The 23,691-nt window shown below is 48.6% G+C and overlaps 1 protein-coding gene across 1 annotated transcript; it reads left to right on the plus strand.

Moving 5' to 3' along the window:
- Positions 1 to 13,906: 13,906 nt before the first annotated feature.
- On the plus strand, positions 13,907 to 23,244 carry LOC308414018 (sialic acid-binding Ig-like lectin 12; the record flags this gene model as incomplete). The annotated part of the gene is made up of 7 exons (XM_080909183.1): positions 13,907 to 14,288; positions 14,497 to 14,775; positions 14,964 to 15,011; positions 16,003 to 16,263; positions 17,117 to 17,210; positions 17,540 to 17,621; positions 23,056 to 23,244. 7 exons carry the CDS (start codon positions 13,907 to 13,909, stop codon positions 23,242 to 23,244), a joined length of 1,335 nt encoding a protein of 444 aa, XP_080765309.1.
- Between the last annotated feature and the right edge of the window lie 447 nt (positions 23,245 to 23,691).

Here is a 23,691-nt window from a genome sequence, read left to right on the forward strand (position 1 = left end):
ACGCGGAAGCCTGGCGCGGAAGATGGCCTGAGACTACAACTCCCATAAGGCCTTGTGCTGCTTTGCTTACGACTTCCAGAATACGAGAGCGCCCGTAAAGCTACAGCAGCTTGGACTCCAATTCCCAGCAACACTTGAGAGCACGGCTTTTCTTCTGCCAAAAGCCTCCCTAAAGGCAGGGCTCTGAAGGGGCTCACTCGGGCATTGGAACTGAGCTGAGAATACTGCTGTTGCGCTGGCAACCCGAGGTCACCATGAGCCATGCTTGAAATCAGAAGTGGTTGAAATCAGAGTGGCTGCAGTCTAATCTCCTAGTTTTGCGGATTATCATACGCTTCTGCTGCTTGCTTGCTTCTCTGTCTCTGTTCCGGTCTCTCCCTTCCCCACCCCCCTCTCCCGTCTTACCATGTAGCCTGAGCTGCCCTGGAAGAAGCAGCTAGATAGACCAGGCTGGCCTTGAACTCACCTGCTTCTGCCTCCAGAGTGCTAAGACAAAGGGCGAGTGCCATCTCGCCCCTTCCTTCCTTCCTTCCTTCCTTCCTTCCTTCCTTCCTTCCTTCCCTCCCTCCCTCCCTCCCTCCCTCCCTCCCTCCTTCCTTCCTTCCTTCCTTCCTCAGAAAGGTGGAAGGAATCGAGAACCTGGCTCTGGAGGTGAGATTACCTGTCCCAGTCCAACTTTAGACTCAGGCATTTTGTCTTCCAAAACTACTTGTTCAGCCACTAGCTGGCTCCCTGGTCCTGTGAGAATGTGAAAGAGAACAGCCAAATAGCCTGAGGTGGAAACGCTAGGTCTTTAAGAACAGGAGAGTACGTTTTAGAAGGAAGATAGTGTATGATGAATATAGATGGGGTGGCGACCATTCCCAGATACCTTGACTACTTCTCATCCCATGTGCTATCTGTGGTGGGAATGGCTAGTTGGGAGTCTGTCTACCTGGGAACCGCTTCTTCAGCCAGTGCTCCTGCTGACGGTTGGGGGCGGCTTCCTCAGTCTGTTTCTGCTGGATGTTTGTTACACGTCTGACCTGGTGCCCCATTATCTTTCTGTGGTTTGCTGTTTATGCATTCGAAATGAAATATATATATGCCCGCTTAGAATTATATATATACCCGCTTAGAATTACACACACACACACACACACACTCCCTGAACCTCTCTGGAGAGATTCTAGGCAGATGTTTTAACAGTGAGCCATGCCCCAAACTTCTCACTAATGGTATTAGGCAAGCACTCTACTATTGAGTAGTCCCAGAATACACCATTTCTGTGCTTTTCAAACAGGGTCTGACCATGTGGCCAGTGCAGCCTTCAAACTTCCAGTCCTTTGCCTCGGTCCTCCAAGTAAATGGGTTACAGCCCTTGAAAGACCCCAGAGGGTATCTTCCCTCTGAAGAGACCCCTCCCAAGGAGCAGCGAGACCACTCACTTCGGATGCAAGTAGCAAGAGGTTTATTTACACAGGTACCTGTGGGCACACAGTCTCTCAGAGGACTTGTGCACCGGACAAAGGGGCAGTCCCCTTTTTATAGGGCTTAGGGGGCAGAAGCAAGGTACAGAAGCAGAAGCATAGCAACAGGGTTTTAATTGGTTAGTTTAAATGAAACCAGGGTGAACTGGGGACAAGCCTCAAGTTCTTCGGAAAGGGTGGCCTTGGCCCCTCCTCTGGGACAGGGTGCTGTTTTTCGTCCTTGTCTCAGCATGTATGACAAAATATTGTGTCTTTACCCAGGTCCAGGTGGTCAACTACAGACATCTTGTTTGGCAGGGACTGTGGCAGAAATATGGCTCCAAGGACACAACTCTTGGTACCAGTCGGGGGCTGCAGCTTATCTGAAAGCTGGGCTTGTCTGAGTGTCTCCCTTTCTTTGTCTATTGCAAGCTGGCTGCCCACCGGTATCTTGCTTGGCCACCTGGGACCCTGACCTAGCCTGCCCCGTGTGTGCACAGCCTTACAGAAATGGCATTTACTGTTGCTAAGCGGGGGTCTTTCATTCCCCCATTTTCTCTTCTGCATTAAGGGAAATCTTTCACTTATTTGCATCAGGGTACCTCTGTATCCTGCTGTTGTAATCTTTGGTAGTGCTATTCAGTCAGGGCCAGTGCCTGGACAACAGAAATTTTTTCTCTGACAAATTGCAGGAGTCTGTTGATGATGCAGGGCCCAAATGTCAGAATCATGAGTAAGATCTCTATGGGTCTCATCGGGGAGGAGAGCAGGGTGGTCAACCAGGGAGACTTAGAAAACCAACTTTTGAACCACCCCTGATTGCTCTTAAACAGTTTTTGCCTCTGGGCTAGTCGTTCCCTGAGTTTGGCCATGTTATCTAGGACCAATCCTGTCTTGTCTGCATAAAAACAACATTTTTTTAGAGCGGCACACAAACCTCTCTCTTGGAGGAACAAAATATCTCTAGTCTTTTTTTATTCTGCAAGACTACCTCTGACAAGGAAGTAAGACTCTGTTCTAGTGCTGTCACTGATTTTTTTTTTTTTTTAAGAGCTTTAATATCATTATGTATGGCTGCCTGTAGTTGCCCTATATGATTTAGATTGATTAGGTCAGTGGTTCCTGTGCCTACCCCGGCAGCAATGCCTCTCATAGTTATCTCTCTAAGAAGTAGGGCTAGAGTTAAAGAAACCAGTTTTTTTTCTTGAACCTTTTTATGATTGAAGGCAGTGGAGGATAAAGAGGGCTGTCCAGTTACTCTTGCTGGTCTCTAAGGCCAATTTTGGTCTCTTTTAGGGTAAGCACAATGTAATTTTTAATTGGTCTCTAATAAATAAGCTAATATCTAACTTACCTGGGCAACACAGATGGCCCATCATCTGATCTAATTATCTTAGGGGTGCCAAACCTAAGGAAAATTTTTGCTGGAATCTTCTTAGCTATGAACACTGCTGTTTCTCTTTGTGGGGAGGATTTACCCGCCCAGAAAAGGTATCTAAAAAGACTGATATTTATATCTATATTTTCTTGGCTCAGTTTCTGTAAAATCTACTTTCTAGTAAACCTCAGTTTTATCTTTTTTTTTTCTTCTCGGCCTTTTACATATATTTGCTTTCTGGCATGGCACACAGTTATCTATTTAAATCTGGCACAAAAGAATTTGACCTCAAGACAGTCTTTACAAGTTTGTCTACCTCTAGATGAGTCCATTGATGCATTTTTTTAAGTCCAGTACTGTACACCAGGTCCTGGATAGGGCAATGAGCTCAACAGGTTATAGGGTTAAGTACTGTGAGGTGGAGTTCTGCCACCAATTTGTTTACCTCTCAGAGATCTTGAACTGTCTAGCAGTCATTGGTTCCATGTTTCCGCACCAGTAGGAGAGGCACACTTTAAGCTGATGGACACTTACGAAGTTGTTGGAGTAACCGAATGATGAGTGTCTTGATCCCGTCTCGTGCCTTTTTTGACATGGGGTACTAACGCACTGCTGGCCTGGACTTTCAGCTCCATTTGGGTGGGGGCTGGTTCTTAGCCTCTCTCATTTCTGCAGTCTCTGACCCGGCCTGTGGATATGCCTGCAGCCACCAGTCAGTCTGATCTGAGGCAGGCTGTTTAGAGGTGGTACTCGTCCTCTAACTGGATGGTTAGAACCTGCACAGGCTCCCCTTCTGGTCTTCTAACCTGTGGTCTATCAGAGTGGAAGTGAATCTGTGCCCCATCTTAGTCAGGAGGTCTCTCCTCAACAGGGGGCAGGGACAGTCTGGCATTACTATGAATAAGTGGGATACCCAGCCCACTCCGAGATCCACAGATCTTCGGGTAGTCCATAAATATTTAAAACTTTGGAGCCACATGTCCAGGGCTCCTGTTGCTGGTGTCCCCTTTTCTTCTTGTTGGGACAATTTACAGTAAGCATAATGATCTTTGTCAAGAGGCTCCCTCTTAGTGCCAGACTTAATTTTTATCACTGTGCCCAGAATCTCAGTCAAATTTCTCTCTTGTCTATGATCTCTCTATCTTTTCTTTTCTCTGCTTCTCGCTTTTTTTTCTCTTTGTCTCTGTCTATCTCTCTCTCCTTTGCTTATGTCACTTTTCTCAGTCCCTCTCCCTACCTGACTGCTGCTGTCTAATCACTTTCTCTGCCCCTCTTATTTGTCTATTTTTCTTTGTACACTAAGTCTTTTTTTTTTATCTCTATGACCAGACACGTATTTTTTTTTCTCTCTCTCCCAGTTTTTCTTATTTAAGCCAAATCTCGGTCCCTTTAAGACCTGCTGCCAGAGAGCCCAGCAACAGACTGTCAGTCACTCCCTTCCTCCTGCCTCCAAGCGGACTCAATTGGACCAGCCCCAAGCCTGCCAGCCACGTAGCCCTCCCCCACTACCATTGCCACCTCCGTGCACCCCAGCCTGCAATCCGAGGAGTCTCTGGCTTAACGGGCAGTCGCTCTTTTGCCTTCAGCTCCAGCTCCTCAATGTACCCGCGGCTCTGCTCTAGCAGCGCCACCTTTTTGGCGGGTGCCCTGAACTCATTTAGCACTACTCAGGCCGCCCTGGTGGGAGTGGCCTCTCGGGGTGTTGGGGGCCAGTGGTGACGCCCCTCAGTGAGCCATAGCACCTAGCTGCTCCGGAGGCATGGGCCATGCTGGCCTCTTTTCCCGCCTGCTGTCTCAGCTACACCATCACTACATATATGGTCACTGCAGCTTAGCAACTGCCGGCAGACTCCCCACCGTCTCACTGTGCAATTTTTTTTTTTTTTTTTTTTTTTTTTTTTTTTTTTTTTTTTTTTTTGCTACAGCCACCAACCTTTTCGGGCTCTGTCTCTGCCCCAGGCCGGTCTTACCGCTCCCTGCACTCATTCCCTCCCCGTGCAGCCTCTGCTCTGCATGCAAGCCTCCTCCCGCTGAACTCCTCCAGGGTGCGATCCAGGTCCTTCCTGTAAGACAAAGGCCTTTACTGCCCTCTAACCGTGGTGAAGTCCCAGTCTGGTCTGGTAAGGGGAAAGGCAGCATCAATTTTATTGGGTAGCTGAGTGGGGCACCCATCTTCTCTAGGAACGTTTTTCCGGGCTTCTAGGTAGGCTCTCATCAGAGGTTAGGAGTGCCTGCAGCAGCTGTTGGCAATCGTCCCAGGTGCGCTGATGGGTAACTAGAATAGACTCAATCAAAGAGGTTAGCATACAGAAGTCTTTAGAGAAAGGGGGGGTTGTTGTTTTTTTTTTTAGTTGTACAGATCAGAAGCCGAGAAGGGCCAGTATTGCAGGCGACCGTTTGGCCCCGGTCGTAAGGGGAAAGCCTGAGACGTAGGGTCTAGGGCTGGCTCTATTCTTCCACAGAGGCGTCCGGCCACTGGGGATGGAGCCAGTTCGGCCGGGGCCGCCAGCGGAAGTGCCACAGGTGCTGGGTCAGCCTCCCCGGGTGCCCCCTCCTCTGGATAGGGCGGGGGTTTTTCTGTCAGGAGGTCAATCAATAAATTATCTCTGGGTGGCTTCTCTTTTGTTCCTGTTTGGGGACCTCGGGTTACAGCGGGATAAAGGGAGGACTGGGAGGGTAAGGCAAGGGCGAGTTGTCCTATGGCTTTAAACAAGGCAACGGCAAACACAGAACAAACGAATAAGAGACAAAGACAGATCAACACAGAGCGCACAGCATCAGACGGAGACCATACAGATGAGGGTCCAGATCTGGATCCCTCCTCTCCCAGAAGTTCCACGTACAGTGGAACCAGACAGATGCCCATGGAACGTCTTCCAGGGCTGCGGAGGGGAAGTCCAAGCTCGTCAGCTCCTTCCAAGTCCGCCAGATACAGATACTGATTCAGATACTAATACTGATTACCTGATTACTTGGCGCCAAGTACCGAAAATACAGAGTTCCCTGCGCGGCAGACAGTTAGACAAACAATCAGACACAAACACAAACAAGGGCTGGCCAGCTTACCTCCCGATAGTGGGTCGGTGGTCCCTGGGTAGGGGGTCTCAGTTTCCCGGCCAATGCACCAAATGAAAGACCCCAGAGGGTATCTTCCCTCTGAAGAGACCCCTCCCAAGGAGCAGCGAGACCACTCACTTCGGATGCAAGTAGCAAGAGGTTTATTTACACAGGTACCTGTGGGCACACAGTCTCTCAGAGGACTTGTGCACCGGACAAAGGGGCAGTCCCCTTTTTATAGGGCTTAGGGGGCAGAAGCAAGGTACAGAAGCAGAAGCATAGCAACAGGGTTTTAATTGGTTAGTTTAAATGAAACCAGGGTGAACTGGGGACAAGCCTCAAGTTCTTCGGAAAGGGTGGCCTTGGCCCCTCCTCTGGGACAGGGTGCTGTTTTTCGTCCTTGTCTCAGCATGTATGACAAAATATTGTGTCTTTACCCAGGTCCAGGTGGTCAACTACAGACATCTTGTTTGGCAGGGACTGTGGCAGAAATATGGCTCCAAGGACACAACTCTTGGTACCAGTCGGGGGCTGCAGCTTATCTGAAAGCTGGGCTTGTCTGAGTGTCTCCCTTTCTTTGTCTATTGCAAGCTGGCTGCCCACCGGTATCTTGCTTGGCCACCTGGGACCCTGACCTAGCCTGCCCCGTGTGTGCACAGCCTTACAGAAATGGCATTTACTGTTGCTAAGCGGGGGTCTTTCACCCTGAGCTACCAGGCTGGGTTCAGCCTGGTGGTTCTCAACCTTCCTAGCACTGCGACTCTTTAACACAGTCCCTCGCGTTGTGGCGACCCCAGCCATAGAATTATGCTGGTTGCTACTTCATAGCTATAATTTTGCTACTCTTATGAATTGTGATGTAAGTGTATGTTTGCCAATGGTCTTTAGCAACCCCTGTGAATGGGTCATTAGACCCCAAAAGGGTCATGGCCTACAGGATGAGAACTACTGACCTAGACCATGGGGTGATGCTTCAGTGTCATAGATTGAGCAAGCCCACTTGTCTGGCCTGGCCTGTCTACTCTGTCCTGTGGTCCCTATGTGCCAACCTCCTCTTCATCAGCATCCCCGACAAATTGACTCCAGCTAAGTAAGGGAAGAAGGTGGGGCGACTTCACACTTCAGAGAATCAAGTGCCAATGCAGACATCTGGTTGGTCCCCTTCACAACCCTGAGAAAATGTGTGGCCAAGTACTGGGCAGGCTGTTTTCTGGAATGGGTGTCATGTAAAATGACAAACTTCCATATCTGAGGCTCAGGGAGGAGCGCACTAAGAGCTCCAGAGGACTAGGGATTCCTAGGAGAGCTCATGAGTTGGCTCTCAGTTGTTCTGAGTACTTGAGCAAGGAGCAGAAGAAAGGAGTTCACCTTCCTTGTTGAGTTTATGGCTTTGTGTCCAAACTTGCTTCCCTGTTTCTGTGGTAAAAGATTGACCATAATTAACTCCACACTTATTTTAAAGAGCACAGGGAAGCCCTAGGAGGAACTCAAGTCAGGAGCTTGAAGCAGAAACCATGAAGAAACTACTTACTTACTTGCTTCCTGGCTCACATTTAACTACTTTCATAGTATTGGGAGGACTGCCTTCCCAGGAGTGGAACCGTCACAGTGAGCTGAATCCTCCAGTATCAATCAATAAGATTCAACATAGACCAATACCGAGGTGATTTCTCAGTTGAGGTTCCTTCTTCCTGTGTTGTCTCGGGGTTTCTTTTCTTTTCTTTCTTTCTTTCTTTCTTTCTTTTTTAAAGATTTATCTCTTCATTTTATGTATGTGAGTAGATTGTAAGCTGTCTTCAGACACACCAGGAAAGGGCATCAAATCCCATTACAGATGGTTGTGAGCCAACATGTGGTTGCTGGGATTTGAACTCAGGACCTCTGGAAGTGCAGTCAGTGCTCTTAACCACTGAGCCATCTCTCCAGCCCCCTTAGAGTTTCTATTATCTGTCCCTGAAGGACCCTAAGGGCTTTGACAGCCTTACACCCACCACCTCAGGTCAAGACTAGACCAAATATCAGCTTCCCACCTCAGGTCAAGGCTAGACCAGTTCCATTCTCCACCCACAATTCTCAGGAGGGGCAGGAACATTCTTAAAAAACTGCAGGATATACTGACTGATAGTCACCTGACCCCCTGATTCCAGATAGAGTTCAGATGCCTGTCATATGCTCAATAGCCAATACATTCCAAGGCCAATCTGATTAGCCAATAAGTTTAAACTAACCTGCTGATGTAACCTGTGCCCCTAAAAGGTATAAAAACTGCTTGTCGTAGCCCTTTGGGGTCACCTTCCAGTTGACCTGAGGGGCTGTTTGAGGGGTGACCCCAATGAGCTGGAAAATAAACATCTTTTGTTTGCATTGTATCTCACTTTGTGGGGGTCTCCCAGTAGTTAAGACTCACTTCAAGTCTTACATCCCCAGTGACACATTTACTCCAACAAGGTCACACCTCCCAATAGTGTCAGTCTGTGAGCCTGCAGGGCCATTTTCATTCAAACTGCCACAAATGTGTTACAAGTTGACAATCTAACTTGGCCATCACACCACAGGACAGACAACCTATATCTCTCCACCAGTGTTGCTGAAGTCGAAACTATCACATTTCTGTTCCAGATACTGTATTTCCTGTAGCACTATTACCTTTCAAGAAAAAAGCATACATTGGTACTGGAGACAGACCTCAATCAAAAGAGTTCTTAGTGTAATACTTAACCTTTTAAAAAAATGTCTAATATTTATACCCGGTAATGACTCATGGGGTGAGAGACAAGATGAAAACCTGCTAGCTCATCAAGGTAACTGTTTTCTAACCTATACACAAAATGTCTATTTACAAGCTTGATTCCACAACTAAACTGCTAGCTCTTTAGAAATATTTCTGTCTGTCCTTCTACCCAGCTGGTCTTCCATTTCTTTTGAGCTCCTCCAAGCCCATGAGGGCTCCTTAGCTTTCCTAGAATTCTGATTTATCTGTGTCCTGCCAGCTGCTTCTGGGTTGTTCCTGTGAGCCCAGAGAGAAGACCTTCTTCCATGAGGCTCTTTCAAGCCAAAGCGAGAGGCTACAGCTGCCCACTTGATCTGCCCTACTGCGTTTTCTGGAGTCCTGGACACAGCATGACTGTGCCCTGCCAGGTTAATGTATGAATAATGAATGGGATGAATGAATGAAGTTCCATCCGGAGTACCTTGGGACACAGGTGACAATTTATATCCATTAGTTTGATCCCAGTTGATAATAGTTGACCAATGGCGTATGAGGTGGAGATGCGTGCAATTAGACAATTCTCCGCCCACACTAGCGAGATTTGTGTGGCAAGATACCACAAACTATGAAGCTTACAGATGTCAGAGATTTACTGCTTATAGAACAGGAGGCTAATCAGTGAGGCAGATTCACGTCCACTAAAAATGCATGTTCTTGAAAATGATACTCTCTTGTGGTAGAACAAGTAAGCTACTTCCCTTAGGTCTCTTGTATAAATGCCATTAGTCCAATTTATGAGGACCCATCCCTGTGACCTAATCCCTACTGAAATGTGCTGGCTAGCTTTATGTCAACTTGACACAAGCCAGAGTCACCAGAGGAGGGAGTTTCAAGGAATAAAATACTCCTATAGGACTGTTGGCAAACCTGTAAGGCATTTTCTTAATTAGCGATTAATGAGGGATGGCCCAGACCATTGTGGATGGTATCAGCCCAAGACTGGTGGTCCTGGATTCTCTAAGATCAACCCATGGGGAGCAAGCCAGTAAGCAGCACTCCCCTATGGCTTTTTGGAACTTCATCTGCCTCCAGGTTCCTGCCCTTCCTGATTTTGATGATGACGTGTTATGTGGCACTTGGAGTGAAATAAATCCTTTCCTCCCCATGTTGCTTTTGGATTTGGTGTTTCATCACAGCAGTGGTAACCATGACTGAAACACTAAACAACTCAGCTCCGTGGGACTGAAGAGGCGGCTCAGTGAAGCGCTTGCTAGACAAGCATGGAGAATCTGAGGTCCAGTGCCCAGCTCCACATAAAATCCAAGTGCAGGGTGTAAGGCTGTAATGCTGGTGCTGCAGGGTGGAAGAAGAAACAGGCAGGTGACAGGGGCTCACTGGCCAGCCAAGGGGAGAGACTGTCTTAGGTGTATGCTTACTTTTGTTAATGAAACGCCCCAACAAAAGCAACTTATAGGAGACATATTTATTTATGCTCTTAAATTCAAGATACAGTGGCAGAGCAGTCGGGGCTGTGGGAGCTTCCGCATCCACAGACAGGAAGCAGCATCCACAGACAGGAAGCAGAGAGCAATGCACCTCGGTGCTCAGATCACTGTCTCCTTTTCGTACAGTCCAGGAAATGTACTACCCTCAGAGTAGGCATCTTCCCACCTCAATTCATCTAATCAAGAGAAGTCCCCCCCACCCCAGACATGAGAAGGGGCCTATCTCCCAAGTGATCTCAGAGTTTTGTCAAATGGACCATCACAGAATCCTCTCAAAAAGTAAGGTGGGGAGAGACGAAGGAATATATCCAAAGTAGAACCCGGGATTTTATACATGCACGCACACACACACACACACACTCCCTCCACCCACAAGCCACTTGGTATCACTATAGCGTTGTGAGTAAGGATCTCAACATTTGTGTTTTGTAGGGACCTTAGCACTTCCATTCTGAAAATGGAAATGTCTTCTGAAAATGAGGAAGCGACACAGTAAATCTCAATTCTTATGTAGGCAACGTGTCATGAGTTCCTCTCTTAGATGCAGCTTCTCAGTCTTTTCCACTTGCCCTACTTTGTTTACCAAGCAGGCAGTGGCCCAGCCCTTCTGACCACTGAGTTGCTGCACTTTCTAGGTTGCTAATTGAAAATTCAGAAAGTGGTGTTAAAGAGAGAGAGGGAGGGAGAGAAAGATTGTTAGTTGAGGATGGTGCCCAGACATGCTTAAGCCCACATGCTTCAGGGTTCTCTCAAGGAACAGGATATTTACAGAATGAATACACACACACACACACACACATACACATATATATCATACTCATGTAGGATACATTAGAATGATATACAGCCTATGGTTCAGCTATTTCAACAATGGATGACCACCAATGGAAGGGACAAGAATCCAGTATCTGTTCAGTTATTAAGGCTCAAAGTCTCAGCTGGCTTTCATCATCTGAGGGAATGCAGGAGAAGGATTAAAGATGAATCTCCCCATATTGGAAGATCTGTATTAAAGGTGTATTTTCTCACCTCAAAAGATCCAGATTAAAAGTGGGGTCTTCCCTCTTCAGATGATTTAATTAAGGGGAAAAAAAACCCTCAGGTGTGCCCAGTCACTTGGGTTTTGATAAATTCCAGATGTAGTTTTGTTAACAACCAAGACCAGACCTCACAAAGAGCAAATGTCAAAGTAAGGAAGGGCATAGGTGGATGACCCTGGAGGGCTTGCAATGGGAGGTTTCTTGGAAGCGTTTCTCTTGTGGTATATCTCTGGGTCACTCTTCTGATGTGTTTTATATTTTCCCTATCCCTAATGCTTCAGGAAAACGGACATAATTCAAGAGACCTGACCTCTCAGGATTATCTCCACTTCCTCCTGGCTCCTAACACAGTTAAACAGTCTTCTAGAAATTTCTGGCCATTCCCGAGGGGAGACAGTGCACAGCTGTTGTTTCTAATTTTTTTTTGTCTTCTGTTCACAGGAACCCCTTGGGAAAGACCCCGAACAGATAAATGGTCCCCAGGAGCTAGGCAAGAGTAAGAGACAACAGCAGGGAAGAAATATGTATTGAGGGGCTGTGACCATGTGTCAGAAGGAGAAGCCCTTCCTAGAATCCCCCAGTGAGGGGCTGGGGGCGTGGCTTACTTGTAGAGAGCCCCTGCCTAATGAGAATGACCCTGAATTTCCACTTCCAATAGGAAACCTACCCTTGCAAAAGGAAGGGAGTTTTACCTTTTTTAAAAATCTGTGTTATTATAGTTTTCTAGGTCAATGCTTGAACACTAGTAGCCCTAATAGACCAAGCTTGACCACCGTGACCTTCCATAGTAGACCAGGCTTGGCCACAGTGACCTTCCACACACCAACTAAAGACATAGGAAAGAGAGAAGAGAATTGATGTGATTTGGACACCCTGGGAAGAGAAACAGAGTTCCAGTGGCCCTCACGTCTATCTTCAGGGTCTGGATAAGAAGTTTAGGTTTAATTAGCAGGGCAACGGGTGTGATTAAGAGTCCTGGTCAAGGTGTGGTACCGCCCATCTTTGATCCATTCTTGTTTGGCCCACAAGTAAGTTTTGTCAAAAATCCACTCGTGTGGATTCTTCCTGGGTGGTATGTCCAACCTGTGAATATCGTCTGGACTTTATAGCATTTCCCTTACCCCATCCTGGTATTCCTGTGGAGATTTTAATTCTTTGGGGCCCTTTGTCCCCCCAAAATATGATAGCACATGGAAGGCTCAAGCATCTCTTTAAATTGGACTTCCATTCGACAGTCTTCCTCTACCAAGTCTCAGTCCAAAATGTCCGGCTCCATATCCCCTGATCCACCATGAGTGAGACCCCCCTCTATAACTTTGCTGTATTTTGGCTGGTTCTGTGTTTCTTTCGGTTTGTGTATCTTGAGCCCAGCTCTGCTGCAGCCAAGGCTAGGCTGAAAACCACTGTGTTGCCTGACAAATTTGACCTTGGACTCCTGACCCTCTTGTCCCCTCTTAAGTGCTGCGTTTGCAGGCACACACTACCGCACACGATTGACGTGGTGCGGGAGACGGAACCTAGAGCTCTGTACACGTGAAGCAAACACCCTCCTGAGCTACACACATATTCAGTTCCCTCAATGGGTTTGAGGAGGAAGAACATTCGTTTCCCCCCTGGTGTTGCTGCAGTTTTACTTTTAATCCTACTAGCTCCCAAATAATTGAGGCTGGACTATTATATCGATTTGACAAGCTTTAAGGGGACAACAATAGAGCAGTATTACTCTATTTTGATCCTCTAAATTAATCTGACTATGTCTGAGTCAAAATCCCGGTGATGCTTGGATTTTAGTATCGATCTGGCTCTCTGGGTCTTCCCCCATGTCTCCTGGACTCTCTCCCCGTGGTGAATCCCCACTTCCTCCCTCTCTCTCTCTCTCTCTCTCTCTCTCTCTCTCTCTCTCTCTCTCTCTCTCTCTCTCTCCCCCTCCATGGCTGGGAGGAAGTCTAGTCCTATTTCCCCCCCTGTTCAGTCACTGACTGATCAGCTTCTTTATTGACCAATCAGGGAACAGTTGGGGAGCAGTGTTATGCAACCATATATGGGGCCACAGAAAGCAGCGTTCCCACAATACAAGGACGGTCTTTACACACCGCACAATAGCATTATGCCTGTCCGTACCTCTCCATAGCAACCAGCCATTCAGTCTGGGCTAACTCCACTGAATCTCTGGCTGTGAGACACTCCAGTGGTCTGAGAGCCATCTCCTAATTGGACAGTGGAGCTTTGGGAAGAAGGCCCAGGTTACCGTGCAGAGAAGGGTGTGCCCAGGACAGGCTGCTAAAGAAAGGAGGAATGTTTCCCAGCCTGTACCTCACCTCCCAAGTCCCTCTTCTTCCCTATGCCCTAGAACCATCCCCAACTCCACCAATATCATCAGCCTCAGGGAAAGCTCTGTGGGCTCTGGATGGAGCGAATGCAATTTCACTGGGGTAAAAAAAAAAAAATGTCACTCAAAGGCCAAGGTTAGCACAGAGAAGGAGGAGAGGGAATCAGGCCCTGAACTGGTGAATGTGGGAGAATCCTTCGTTCTCAGGAGTAGATCTGGGTGGTGGGTGGTTGGTATTCAAGGCCCAAGGGTCCTAACAATGCCTGGGTCTGAAGCTCCTCCTCCTGGGGAAGCCTCTATCCTGGCCTGCACCCCGCTTCCGCTGGGGCTGGGGTTTCCTCCAGGCCTTACATCTCTTAGTTCCTCAAAGTAGAGTCCGGAGAGACAGCTTCAGCTGGACATGCTGTTCCTGCTGCTCCTGCTCTGGGGAATCAAGGGCATGGAAGGTGGGAGGGAGGACAAGGAGGGTTTCAGCTTGAATGTGGAAAGGAAGATCGTGGTGCAGGAGGGCCTGTGTGTCCTTGTGCCCTGTAACTTCTCCTATCCCGGGGAGAGGTGGCATGACTCAGACCCAGTTCATAAATACTGGTTTCAGGAAGGAGCCAGAGAAAACTTTCTCGTGGCCTCGAACAACCCAAATAAGTCAGCAGTGAAGAGAACTCGGGGTCGGTTCTTCCTGCTCAGAGAACAGGAAAAGAATGACTGCTCCCTGAACATCACAGAGATCAGAAAGAAGGACTCGGGGACATACATCTTTCGCCTGGAGAAAGGAGAAACAAAGTATAATTATGTTCGGAACAAGATGACTCTGGATGTGACAGGTCAGACATAGTCTGCAGAGGCGCCATGGGGGTTGAGGGGTGGGACTGCGGGGTCGTGGTTACCTCAGGACAGGGCCCGGATAGGACTGTCCTGGGAGCCGATGTATGTGAGCATCAGGGGTCTGGGAGGAGCTGGATCAGAGCTGGGGCTTCTTCTGAAGTGGCCCCTCCCTCTGCTGATGTTCCATTTCTCCCCTCTCCTCCCCAGCCCTCACTGACACCCCCCGTATTCTTCTCCCGGAGACGCTTGAAGCTGGTCAACCCAGCAACCTGACCTGCTCTGTGCCTTGGGGTTGTGAGTGGAGGGCCCCCCCGACCTTCTCCTGGACTGGTACCTCTGTGTCACTCCTGAGCACCAATGCCACTGGTTCCTCAGTGCTAACCATCATCCCCCAGCTTCGGGACCATGGCACCAACCTCACTTGTCAGGTGACCCTGCCTGGAACTGGTGTGATGACAAGAACGACCATCCGTCTCAACGTGTCATGTGAGGCTGGGCTGGGATGCCTGTGTTTCTAATGCCAAGTGGTCCCCGGGGTGGGGTCAGAATCTGGACACTAGGTCCTAAAATCCTGATAAGGGGGGTTGTCAAGACGATGGCCCCCCTGCCATACCCACCCAGGGAACTGCTGGGGACGGAGGGTGGCTGATGAGTTCACTGTCATTCTCTCTCAGATGCTCCGAAGAATCTGACTGTGACCGTCTATCAGGGAGCTGACTCGGGTAGGTGCCATCCTGGGTGGGGGATATAGCATCTCTTCGGCTCAGGCAGGCTTATTCTTCCTCACACCGGACTCACCCCTTGTTGGGGAACCACCGTATCAACTCCCCTGAAACCCCTAGGAGTTCGCACTGGTGCCAACCCCTCGCTTTCTCAGACCCGCAATGCTCCTTGACCACCGCAGGTACAGGTGACAGGCACACAGCAGGGAGACACACCCCCAACCGCTGTGCTCCGAGTTCTTCTCTAAGGAGGCACAGCTACAGCGTTAGGCACTCAGAACACATATCATGCTCTCTTCTCAGAAGCTCAGCGTCCAGTCTATAAGTGACCAGTGTCCTGTCCACATAGGCTGAGGTTCTGAGAGGAGCCAGATGTCAGTAACAGAGATTGTCCTTAGCCTCCATGACCACAGTACCCGAGGACTGATGGGTCTAATTCTCTGGGTTTCTAGTACCAACGGGGCAGCAAAACCATGGAGTCCCCTGTAACCACCAGCAATGACTAGTGAATAGATCTTGTATCTATGACAACGGTGTGTGCCTTTGAGTGACAAACCCCTCAGCGCAGGGAATGCGGCTCAAACTGATAGACTACTTGCCCAGTAGGCACAAAGCCCTGGGTCCCATCCCCAGGACCACATAAGCTGGGCACAGTAGTTGACACCTGCACTTGGGAGGCGGAGGCAGGAGGATTAGAAGTTCAAGGTCATCCTTGCTACCTCGTGAGTTTGAAGCCAGCCTGAGCTATATGAGACACTGCCTTCAATTCTCTCTCTCCTTTCTCTCCCTCTCTCCCCCATCTCTGTCTGTCTGACTCTCTCTCATCAGCTCCAAGTGTATACCTAGTGCACATGTTCTCTTTAATTTTGAGGCTCATAGTCAAGTAGTTCCCAGTGAGAGGCCATGTTTTTCTAACCTTTGCTCCCTATGAGTGTGTCAGTGCCTCCTCTGGATTCTTAATCACATCACACCGACTGTGTCTCTCCTACAGTGTCCACAGTCCTGGAGAATGGCTCATCTCTTCCTATCTCTGAGGGCCAGCCACTCCGTCTCATGTGCAGTGCCGACAGCTATCCCCCCGCACACCTAAGCTGGTCCTGGGACAACCTGACGCTGTGCCCATCAAAGTTGTCCAACCCCGGGCTCCTGGAGCTGTTCCCAGTGCACCTTAAGCACGGAGGAGTGTATACCTGCCGAGCTCAGCATGGCCTGGGCTCCCAACACATTTCCCTGAGCCTGTCTCCACAGCAGAGTGAGTGGTCTGTGGGCCAGAGGCAGGCAGGAAGGGGGAGGTTAACACTGGAACCATCCGGGCAGTGTTCGCTTAGCTTCACAGGACCTTAGCTCCAAGTCTTGCTGAGCTGTGGGGGCTGTAACCTCACAGCTGGCTATGAGCCTCACTATCGAACTCCTGCTGTGAGGAGGGTGTGGGTCAGGGAGGGAAGTGATTTTCAAGAAGCAGCAAATGTTGAGCGGAGGACAGGGGCTGGGACTTAGATGGCTGAGCTTTTGAGTAGTACAAGCTCCCTGTTTCTGCAGGCCAGGAGGAAAGGACGTGAGTTTCAAGAGAAAACGGAGCCAAAGCAAAACAGTATAGAAACAAGTGTGAAGCAAGTCAGTAGTCAGACCTGTATGGTGGCCCATGTCCCATCCAGTCACTTGGGGATTCTAGGCAGGCACTTTTTTTTTTTTTTTTTTTTAAGTTTTATTTTTTTATTTTATGTAAGTACACTGCAGCTGTCTTCAGACACACCAGAAGAGGGCATCAGATCCCATCACAGATGGTTGTGAGCCACCATGTGGTTGCTGGGATTTGAACTCAGGACCTCTGGAAGAGCAGACATTGCTCTTAACTGCTGAGTCATCTCTCCAGCCCCACAAAGTAATTCTATGCTGAAAAGGGATACCAAACTAAATCAAGGCCCACGGCTGCCCAGCTTTATAATGTCCCCTCTGCTTTCTCTTCTGCTTCCACCTGTCCCTTCCATTTAGGTCCCTGTTCTGATATCTGAGCTAGGACCGAGAAAAATGCCAAGTCCAGCTTCCTGCTTGGGGCTAGTGTGGGAGGAAAGGAGGGGAGCTTTCTTAGCGGTCTCTATCTGCAGGAAGAGCAGCTTTATCCGAAATGATGACGGGGAGCTTTATGGGTGCAGGTGTCACGGCTCTCGTCTCCCTGACCTTTTGCGTCATCCTCCTGGCGTGAGTACCAGCCCTGGTGGAGGAGAACTTGGGTGATGAGGGACAAGCCTCACACCCAACCCTGAGTCCTAGGGGGAGAGACCTCGGCGGGTGGGGAGCCTGAAGTCGGGGGAAGCTGGGCATGTGAATGTGACAGTTCAGGAGTGTCACAACCCTCAGGCTCCACTGTCTCAGATGGTGGGAGCCACCTTCCAACACAGGAGCCTCTGTGACAGTAGCACTGGCCACCTTGAGTCCGCTTCACCGACTTCACTGCAAGCAGAGGGTGGGGGGAGTCTGTCGACTGCACCCTCACCTGTCCGTACTGTCCCGTACTGTCCTCACACCAGAGTAAGATCCTTCAGGAAGAAACCAGCCAGGCCAACTGTGGTAGCTCCGCATCCAAATGCCCTCAAGGCCTCAGTTTCTCAGGTGAGTGACTCGTGTGCCTGTGTTCAAGCCCTGCCTGGACCCTGGGCTGTCCTGCTGAGTGTGGTCCAAGTTGGGTGTCCTGCAAGAGGACCTCTCTAGTCCATTTCCTAACTCGATGGTTGTAGATAGTGTTCCCGCTGCCTGCCCTCTGGCTGGGCAGGGAAAAGGCCTCAGATTATGTTTTCCCTTTTCTTCTTTTGTATCGCAAGTTCACAGGCTCTTATCCCGTCTCCCTCTTGAGGACACCAAGCTGCAGGACCCTCTCTGCCTTTTGGCTCCTGCTAAGGCAGCGTGTGTGCATGTGCATGTGTGTGTGTGTGTGGTGTGTGTATGGTGTGTGTGTGTGTGTGGTGTGTGTGGTGTGTGTATGATGTGTGTGTGGGTGTGTTTGGTGTGTGTGAGTGTGTGAGTGTGTGTGGTGTGTGTGTGGTGTGTGTGTGAGTGTGTGTGTATGAGTGTGTGGTGTGTGAGTGTGTGTGGTGTGTGTGTGTGGTGTGTGTGTGTGGTGTGTGTGTGTGTGTGGTGTGTGTGGTGTGTGTATGATGTGTGTGTGGGTGTGTTTGGTGTGTGTGAGTGTGTGAGTGTGTGTGGTGTGTGTGTGGTGTGTGTGTGAGTGTGTGTGTATGAGTGTGTGGTGTGTGAGTGTGTGTGGTGTGTGTGTGTGGTGTGTGTGTGTGGTGTGTGTGTGTGGTGTGTGTGTGGTTGTGTGTGTGTGGTGTGTGTGTGTGAGTGTGTGAGTATGTGTGTGTGAGTGTGTGGTGTGTGTGTGGTGTATGTGTGTGTGGTGTGTGTATGTATGTGTGAGTGTGTGTGGTGTGTGTGTATGTGTGAGTGTATGTGGTGTGCGTGTATGTGTGAGTGTGTGTGTGGTGTGTGTGTGTGCACATAGCTGCACATGTAGGAAGGTGTAAGATTGGTTAGAATCATCCTCAGTGACTCTTCCACCTTGTTCACTGAGGCAAGACCACTTTATCAAACCCAGAGATCACTGATGCAGCTATTCCCACTAGCCAGCTTGCTGTAGGGATCGTCTACCTCTGCCTTCTAAAGCTAGAATTATGGGTGGGCCACCACACCCAGCTGGCATTTACATCATTTCTGGGGATCCAAACACCTTACGCTTACACAGCAGGCCATTACCCTGAGAAATACTAAGTACTAATAAGGACCAGGTGTCAGGGACCCATCCATGAAGGACCATGGAAAACCCCTGGACTCTGTCAGGTTTTATTTTAGAGAGATGTGGTTATCAAACGACTCTAACAAACAATAATGGCAAATAAAAGAGAGGGACACTTATTGTGGGGAAATAAAGGTACAGAAACTAGGAAGTGCTCTGAACATAGGCTGTGTAGTTAGTCTATCTCTCTATCTATCTATCTATCTATCTATCTATCTATCTATCTACCTATCTACTTATATATCCATCATCTATAATCTATAATCTATAACTATCTATGTATCATCTACCTACCTATCATCTATCTACCCTACGTATCAATCATCTATATTTTATAATCTATCATCTACCTACCTACCTATCTATCTATCTGTCTATCTGTCTATCTATCTATCTTCTGTAATCTCTATCTATCTATCATCTATCATCTATCTATCATTTATCTATCTATCTGTCTGTCTGTCTATCTATCTATCTATCTTTCTGTCTATCTATCTATCATCTATCTATCTCTCTATCTCTCTATCTATCTATCTGTCTCTCTGTCTATCTATCTGTCTGTCTGTCTGTCTATCTATCTATCTATCTATCTATCTATCTATCATCTATCTATCATCTATCTATCTAATCTGTCCTCTCAGGAAGGAGAGGCAGCATCCAGTGAGTAGAAGGACAGCCATGAGGACTGTGTGAAGAGACAGGGGACGCATGGGCCACCACAGGAAGTGATTTTGAAGAAGTTGAGTGTGTAAATCATTTCTGAGCAAACAGACCACAAGGAGGAACAGTCTAACTTCCACGGGGAAGCAACAATCTGTCACCTCTGTGCCTCTGGTTTTAACAGGCAGGAAACACTTTAGCAAGGGGACAGAGGCATTGAGGCGGATTCTGGAGATGATATAGCAGAAATCTGCACTGGTGGATGGATCGCTCAAGAAGGGGAGGCATGTGGGCCGAGGGTGGGGCTTGAGTGACGGGTGAAGGATGAGGATGGAAGGAGGTTGGAAGCTGACTCAGAGCTTTACCTTGAGCAGATAGGAGGAGAGAGGTGCCACCCACTGAGGGCGAAGAGACTGCAGGAAACAGTCTGCAGCAGGAAAGAAATGCACACATTTGAGTGCAGTGCCCATGGAGGACAAAAGGAACTGGATCCCCCGGAGCTCTAGGTAATGTGGGTGCTGGGAACTGAACCCTGGTCCTCTGGAGTTGTAACCTCTGAGCCACATCTCCAACACTGAATGCACTGTTTTACTGATTGTTTGACAAGGGTTGAGGGCTCGGGACACAATCGGGACACAATGTTTCCAGATATGCATTTTCAGATTTGTGAGCTTTAAGGTTTTATTACATTTTTACATCCAGTTATTTTGTTTTTACTTTGTGGTGTGTGTGTGCCTGTGTGTATGTGTGCCTGTGTGTGCCTGTGTGTATGCCTGTGTGTGTGCCTGTGTGTGTGTGCCTGTGTGTACCTGTGTGTGTGCCTGTGTGTGTGTGCCTGTGTGTGTGTGTATACCTGTGTACATGCCAGGGTGTGCATGTGGCAATCAGAAAACAACACTCAGGAGTTGGTTCTCTTCTTCCAGCATGTGGGTGTCAGGAATTGAACTCAGATCGTTAGGCTTGGCGGCAAGCATCTTTACCCGGGAGCCATCTTGTCAGCTCAGCTTAGCAGTGTTTAACTTTGACTATTTCCATGTTACGTTTTGTTTTACATGTACTTCATGCTCATTGTAACTAGTCAGTTTTCAATGCATACTGTCAAACCTTAAAAACAAGTCAAGTACTGACTAAAATATATTCATATAGTTTTATGTAAAAACTTTTAAAATCTATACATTTATCTCTGTTTTTTAAAATACATTTGTTCAGTTAAAAAAAAAAGTGTTTAGCTTTAACAATGCACAAAAGCAATAGCTGATCTGTGGAAATCACACTTCCAAGTTTGAGTTTTGAATATTTACTGGAACCAGTAGTATGTGATTTGATACTCTCCTATGATCGGGGCAGCAGCCATGTGCCACAGTGTCCACTCTGTGACCCCCCAAGGCCGTGAGGTGTGTGGCCCATGGTTTCTCTTCTTTTCTCCCCTCTCTCCCCTCCCCTCCCCTTTCCTTCTCTTCTCTCCTCCTTTCCTTCTTCCTTTGTTGTAATGCAGATATTCAATACTTTTATTATAAAACAGACATTGTGTTCGAGGATTTTGCCCTATTGTCAGCTACCAATGGTGTCCTGGGTACATTTAAAGATAGACAGGAGGACTGGAGGGATTGCTCAGTGGTTAGAGCCCTGACTGCTCTTCCAGAGGTCCTGAGTTCAAATCCCAGCAACCACATGGTGGCTCACAACCATCTGTAATGGGATCTGATGTCCTCTTCTGGTGTGTCTGAAGATAGGTACAGTGTGCTCATATAAAATAAACAAATAAACAAATAAACAAATATAGACCGGAAAGCTGAAGAGGTTTCCCAGGGGCTAAAAGTGCTCCCTGCTCCTTCAGGAGACTTGAGTTCAATCTCAACACCCACATTAGGCAGCTCACGTCTGCCTGTTACTCAGGCTCTGTGGGACCCAACACCCTGTTTTGGCCTCCACGGGTACTACCCTCACCTGTTCACACACCCCCCCCACAGATACACCCACTTACGCATACACGGAAATAAAATAAAATTTAAAACATTAACTGTAGGCGGAGTTCAACTTGGTTGCACCTTGGGTCACATGAATTAGAAGCACAGTCTTTTCTTTCTTCAGTCAAGTGTGTGAGTATGTGTATGTGTGTGTGAGTGTGTGTATGTGAGTGTGTGTGTGATGTGTGTGTGTGTGGTGTGTGTGTGATGTGTGTGAGTGTGTGTATGTGTGTGAGTGTGTGTGTGATGTGTGTGTGAGTGTGTGTGTGATGTGTGTGTGTGATGTGTGCGATGTGTGTATGTGATGTGTGTGAGTGTGTGTGTGATGTGTGTGTGAGTGTGTGTATGTGAGTGTGTGTGATGTGTGTGTGATGTGTGTGATGTGTGTATGTGATGTGTGTGTGAGTGTGTGTGTGATGTGTGTGTGTGATGTGTGGGTCACATTTCTTTGACCGGCTGTTATTTTCCCTGCTCTGCTGTACTGGAAGCATCTGGAAGGCAGGCGTCACGCCTGCATCAAGGCACTGTGCCCCTGCCGCTCACCCTGTCCTGCCCGTATCACAGATCCCAACTAGGCATCGGTTGACTCATTCCTGTTGTTTTGAGATGGGTCTTGCTGTATATTTCTGTCAGACCCAGTCACCATGATGTAGTCCAGACCGGCCTTGAGCTCCCAGGAGTCCTCCTGCCACGGCCTCCCAAGGGCTGGGATTACAGAAACAACAGGCAGGGTGCTCAAATGGACACAATTATGACCACCTTCAATTAACGAACGGCGTGCACATGACTGGGGCCAAGGAGAGAGCTCAGTGGGTAAAGGGCTTGTGAGCAAGAGGACCTGAGGTTGCATCACCAGTGTCCACGTGAAACCAGGCACAGTGGTGCAGACCTACAAGCACTTGGCGTTCACATGTGTACACATACCACACGCTGATGTAACACACACATATCAAGAATAAAAGAAGCCATGTCTGCCTTAGAATATCCAACAACCACCTACGAATCCCACACACGTGTCCCTACAATATAGGTGCTGGGGTCAGAAGAACTGCATTATGGGTTTGACCGGGATTTTGGTTTAGATTTCTCCTTATGGCTTAGCACAGCAGCCCAGGCTGACCTTGTGTGGAGTCCACACTTGTCTTGAACTTGTAGTGAGTCTCCTGCTTCTGCCCCCCTAAGTCTAACATGGCAGCTGTGCACCAGCTTCCCCAGGGAGCCTTATTACTTCTATCTCAGCGGCACATCTATGAACCAAAGACAAAAACACCGTCTTGCTGGTGGAGCTCGGGGGAGCAGGTGCTTGTTAAGGATTAAATGTTTTCAGAAAGTAGGAATAAAGGCGATTTCCACCTTCCCCCAAAAAAATGCACATGGGAAGCTAGAGAGAGACTCGGGGGTTAAGAGAATGTAAGGCTCTAGCAGAAGACCCGAGTTCAGTTCCCAGCGCCCACCACAATCTCCTTTAACCTCTGCCCTAGGGGGTCAGATGCCACCTCCTGGCATCTGCCGGTACTGCACCAGCACACATGTAATTTACAATTTAAAAATGTTTGTGGGTGAGTAGATGTGGGGTTCCAGGCGCCCCTGCTGTCCTATCTGACTCTCTCCTTCCCTCTCTTTACAGAGTCCCCTGGTTGAATCCAAGGCGGATGACAGCTCAGAGCCCCTGCCTTCCACAGCTGAGGAAGCCCCCTCCCCCACAGAGGAAGAGCTGCATTACGCATCCCTCAGCTTTCATGAGATGAAGCCTCGGGATTCCTGGGTGCAGCAGTACACTGCCACAGAGTACTCAGAGATAAAGTTCCACAAATGACCGCAGGGCCATGGCCATGGCTGGTGGGGAGCATGGCGACCACAGGAGGCTGGCTCTGGAGAAGAGTTGCCTAGGTTGACGTGCGATGTCAGAGCTTCAGAGCCATTCTTTTCATGACACAGGTTTTCTGCTACTGCCCACACTCCTGCGCTGCCCTGTCCACCCAACAGCTATTGTGCCCTGGGAATCATAAGCTTGATTCCTTTCTTTCCTCTTCTCTTCTCTCCTCCTCTCTTCTCTTCCCTTCCCTTCCCTTTCCCCCTCTCTCTCTACCTTCCCTCCTCCTCCTCTTGTCTTTTCAACCCCTCCTTCCCAAGTACTGGGGTTAAAGATGTTCACCACCACCACCCAGCACTTGGCTTTATTGTAACTGTAGGTGTGTGGGTGTTCTGCCTGCACGCACCATCGGTGTACCACATACATGCCTCGTGCCTACAGAGGCTGGAA

The sequence above is a fragment of the Micromys minutus genome, assembly GCF_963924665.1.
Source record: "Micromys minutus genome assembly, chromosome: 32".
Lineage (NCBI taxonomy): Eukaryota > Metazoa > Chordata > Mammalia > Rodentia > Muridae > Micromys > Micromys minutus.